Below are 4,133 nucleotides of genomic sequence, written 5' to 3'. Positions count from 1 at the left end.
TCAAAGTATTATAAAAGTAAAAATGTCCTATGCAATTGAAAAATCTGAACTAAGCTTTGAATGGGTGACTAGCTCCTAAATTTCTAAGGTGTGTAAATCATCCTTCTACTTGCTGACAAATTCATTCTATACTGTGTTTATGAACTAGAATGAGAAGAATTTAAGTATACTAGGAAAGGTCTTATGTAATATTTGACTTTACACTAACACATATTGTACATCTGCAGGAGCCCGCATGGTGCGTGAACTCTTCGTTATGGCTCGTGAACATGCTCCTTCCATTATCTTCATGGATGAGATTGATTCTATTGGATCTTCAAGGTTGGAAGGAGGGTCTGGTGGCGATAGTGAGGTGCAGCGTACAATGCTTGAGCTCCTGAACCAGCTGGATGGCTTTGAAGCAACTAAGAATATCAAGGTAGAGTCAGAGCTGCAGAAAATAAGCGTTATAATAGTGGGTTTCATGTATAAAAACTAAAGCTTTGAATAGAGTGCAATATTAACAATAAAGTAAAAATAAAATTCTTATTGATACTTTTCACAGGTTATCATGGCAACAAACAGAATTGACATTTTGGACTCTGCTCTCCTTCGTCCCGGTCGTATTGACAGGAAAATTGAGTTCCCCCCTCCTAATGAGGAGGTAATTATTCAATAAAAATACTAACATTGTTTCTCATTTCTTTTCTATTTACTCTTGCAGTTTACTTTTTTTCCTGTTGCCTTGAAAAAGAAATGTCCCCACTTGCATAATACTCATACTGTAAAATAAAGACACTTAATTGGCACAGTATAAAAAAATGTTAAGCATATTTTGTGGATTAATTTTGTTAAAAATACAAATTTGATTTTTTTTGGTTTAGACTGAGGTCTTCCCATTTAGTTTATTCATCATGTTTTTTGTGATGATGAGCTGAAATCATCCACACACTGAATACAATTTTTTTGTGCATTTTGTTTGGTGCTTGGTGTTTTCAGTTATTTAAACTTAGGTATTTAATCAGTGACTTTAAAAAAACAAAAACTACTGTTACCTCACTCTACATGTATATTGCCAAGGAAAGTGCTCTTCAATGATCTGTCCTTCATATAGGCTCGTTTGGACATTCTGAAAATTCATTCCCGCAAAATGAATCTGACACGTGGTATCAACCTGCGCAAGATTGCTGAATTGATGCCTGGTGCATCAGGGGCTGAGGTGAAGGTAAGCATGAGTAGAGGGACTTGGAATGGTCTGTGTAGAAGAGAACACACTACTGGTGACGTGTCTTTTTGTTTGGGCTGGAACCCAGGTCCTTTCAGACAATAGAATAATGGAGAACAGATGGATTTTTGTAGCACTCAATTGCTGCCCAGAGTCCCAGAATGGAGCCTGAGCACTGGGAACCAGATGTGGAGATTATTGTGTAATCCCTTTTACCCCCTGGACCATTCTGTGTTTAACGCCCATTCCCAAAACGGCACCAAAACCACATTCTGTGAATCCCTGAGTCTGCAATGCTAGTGGGAATTGAAAACTTTTTTATTCCAGTCCAAGTATTGCTGAGAGTTGTGCTGGATTTACTGTGACCTACTGTAATTAATACCAGGCCAGATTCTTGGTAATTAAGAAATGTTAACAGAATTGACAGTATCCTTATAAGTAGATATTTAGGCGGAAATGTGTCTGCAGCATCAGTAATTATTTTCTAGAGAACAATTTAGTAAAGATCTAAAGACACAAAATATAATTAATGGAAAGAATGTTTGCAGACGACACTGAACTAATTCATCTTTGCATCCATGGCCTGAATTTTGAGATGCAACTGATGGCTAGCTTTTACCATCAGTTATTTAAATCCATTTTTTATTTGAGTCTGGTAATGACTGCATATATTATAATATTATATACTGATAAATGAGACACTATAGTGCCTGGATGTGATAGCTATGTTTTAGGGATGCAATACTTTTTACTCTACCCAGACTATTCTTTGTGCAATTTTTAGACCCAATCACAGCACAGATACCACATTCTGGAAAACCCCTTCAGGGTTGTTTTTTTCAGTTTGTGCACTTTTATTATATAATTCAATCTGTATAATTTGTGATTGCAGGGTGTGTGCACAGAGGCTGGGATGTATGCACTACGGGAAAGGAGAGTACATGTCACACAAGAAGACTTTGAAATGGCTGTAGCAAAGGTACGTCAGCTCTCGTCAAAATTCAGAACTATATGTTTGTTAAACTAAATAATTTCTTGCTCAGTGACTGTGAATGCTTCATTTTCTACCTTGAGGCTAGAATGAATGAAGCAGCGGCACTATATTATACTGTGCTCAGACAGCAACCTTGGCAAAGGTGGTGCAATTGATGATGCCTGGTGGTCAAGGGCCCCCCTAGAAGTTTAAATTAGGAAGCCAACCCATAACCCTACATAAAAAATGTTAGCAAAGCCATCACTTACTTTTCTGTTCTCACAGGCTGACTTTAAAACACAATATCAGACAGAAACATTTGAGCTTAGAATCTTTTATCAGTTAGGTTTCTATCCTTCTGTCCTGTTACTTTGTTAATTGTTCTCCTGGTGTCAGAGGGTAAGGAAGCCTCCCTAGTGGCATACACAGGTGGAAATGCAATTCTTAATGAAATTTGAACTCACATTTTTCATTAAAGTTGGCAAATAATGTTTAAAGCCTAACTGCAGAACCCCTCTTGCCATCAGGACATGTATTTTAACATTTTAAACTGTTTTGTTACCTAAAACTAAAGCCTAAAAATTATTTTTTTCAGGTGATGCAGAAAGACAGTGAAAAGAATATGTCTATAAAGAAACTGTGGAAATAAAAATTCCGTTTCTTGGACGACGTCTGCAGTCCATTTTGTGTGTCTACATACAGCTGCTGCCTTTGGCTACCGCTTAGTTATGACAGGTTGGATAAATCATTACATGAAGACAGATGCCACCATTCTGAAATTTCGAAACACTTGGGGAGTTTCTTTAGGGCAAACGTTTGGGGAAACTTTTAAATGATATAGAGTAAAAACTGTAGCTGAAGGGGTCACATTGTGCAAAAGGAAAAGAATGAGCTATTAGCTTAATATTTAAGTTTTCCACAGGTTTCCCTTTAAACTGTCTTCAGAAGAATTTTTCCTACCAATGTTATGTTTTTCCTATGAATACAAAAGTTGCTAATTTTCAGTCTCCACTTCATTTTGTGCCCGAGTAATCTTATTTAAAGGAAACTTATTATGGTATAAATACAGAGGCTGCCATTGTTTAATACTTGACCTGGAACTTCGAATATACATAATTTTGTTTCGGGCCAACGACTCAGTCCTGAAGACAGAGGGGTTAGCCCATTATCTTGACAACTAAAATTTTTAAACAAAGATTAACAATGGCAGCCCCCTGTGTTAATGAGCTTACTTTACAGTATGTGCCCAAATGAGTATTGTAGCTGGTAAGACAATTATGTAAGTAACAATGGGTATGGGTATTGTGTTTTTTTCGGTAATTAACTAAAACTGGCATTTCTTTTTGTAACATGAGTAAAAATGAAAATCTATGGTCTGTTTTTAATAAAGAACAGAAGTTAAAAAAGACAAAAGCTTTTATTAAAACACATTCAACAGTTTTTGCAGACAACAAAGAAATATTTATTAAACACATTTGGTCCCCACTCCCACAACTATGTAAACTGCACAACAAATTAAAGTCATAGATAAAAATGTACTGTGACTGTGTGTACCAGATGCTTCTAGACATCCGTTTCAGCTGTTTATGCGTCCTATGTCAAGGTAATGTTACTTTTTTTTTTGTATGGCTGCAGCAGCGACCTCGACTTCTCCTTAATTTTTATTGAAGTTTTTTAAACTGAGTTTACAAAGGTTATTGGTATGTGAAACAGGCCAACAATGGACTTAATGGGTAAATGCATTGGAATGTCTGCTATCCTTCACAACTCCCAAAGTGCTGTGCTTTCAATGTTTATTACTAAAGCACACTTTTTGGGGGTATTGTGGTAGAATCTGACTTCCATATTTCATTTATACTGGAAAGGTATTGTTTATCAAAACATTAATGATTGTTCCTTAGCCACTGTACTTGTTTGACACAAGGCAGCTGCTTAAACAAAATGGCTTATTTTATT

At 36.3% G+C, this 4,133-nt stretch overlaps 2 protein-coding genes across 2 annotated transcripts in view; one reads left to right on the top strand and one right to left on the bottom strand.

Moving 5' to 3' along the window:
- Positions 1 to 207: 207 nt before the first annotated feature.
- Positions 208 to 3,177, top strand: PSMC5 (proteasome 26S subunit, ATPase 5). Its single transcript, XM_072414571.1, has 5 exons — positions 208 to 418; positions 545 to 643; positions 1,094 to 1,204; positions 2,097 to 2,183; positions 2,773 to 3,177. Exons 1-5 carry the CDS (start codon positions 236 to 238, stop codon positions 2,824 to 2,826), a joined length of 534 nt encoding a protein of 177 aa, XP_072270672.1. The 5' UTR covers positions 208 to 235; the 3' UTR covers positions 2,827 to 3,177.
- Positions 3,178 to 3,575: 398 nt separating this feature from the next.
- Positions 3,576 to 4,133, bottom strand: part of SMARCD2 (SWI/SNF related BAF chromatin remodeling complex subunit D2) — a gene marked incomplete in the record, with an annotated part of 28,940 nt that continues 28,382 nt past the window's right edge. Inside the window, 1 exon segment of the mRNA XM_072414570.1 lies at positions 3,576 to 4,133.

Source organism: Pyxicephalus adspersus, chromosome 6 (assembly GCF_032062135.1).
Source record: "Pyxicephalus adspersus chromosome 6, UCB_Pads_2.0, whole genome shotgun sequence".
Classification (NCBI taxonomy): Eukaryota; Metazoa; Chordata; class Amphibia; order Anura; family Pyxicephalidae; genus Pyxicephalus; species Pyxicephalus adspersus.
Note: the sequence above shows the minus strand (reverse complement) of the source record. Positions and strands in the feature narration are given on the sequence as shown.

Coding starts and splice junctions, on each gene's coding strand:
- PSMC5 (XM_072414571.1), top strand. CDS start 236: ATGGTGCGTGAACTCTTCGTTATGGCTCGTGAACATGCTCCTTCCATT. Junction 419..544: donor AAGCAACTAAGAATATCAAG/GTAGAGTCAGAG, acceptor TACTTTTCACAG/GTTATCATGGCAACAAACAG. Junction 644..1,093: donor TCCCCCCTCCTAATGAGGAG/GTAATTATTCAA, acceptor TCCTTCATATAG/GCTCGTTTGGACATTCTGAA.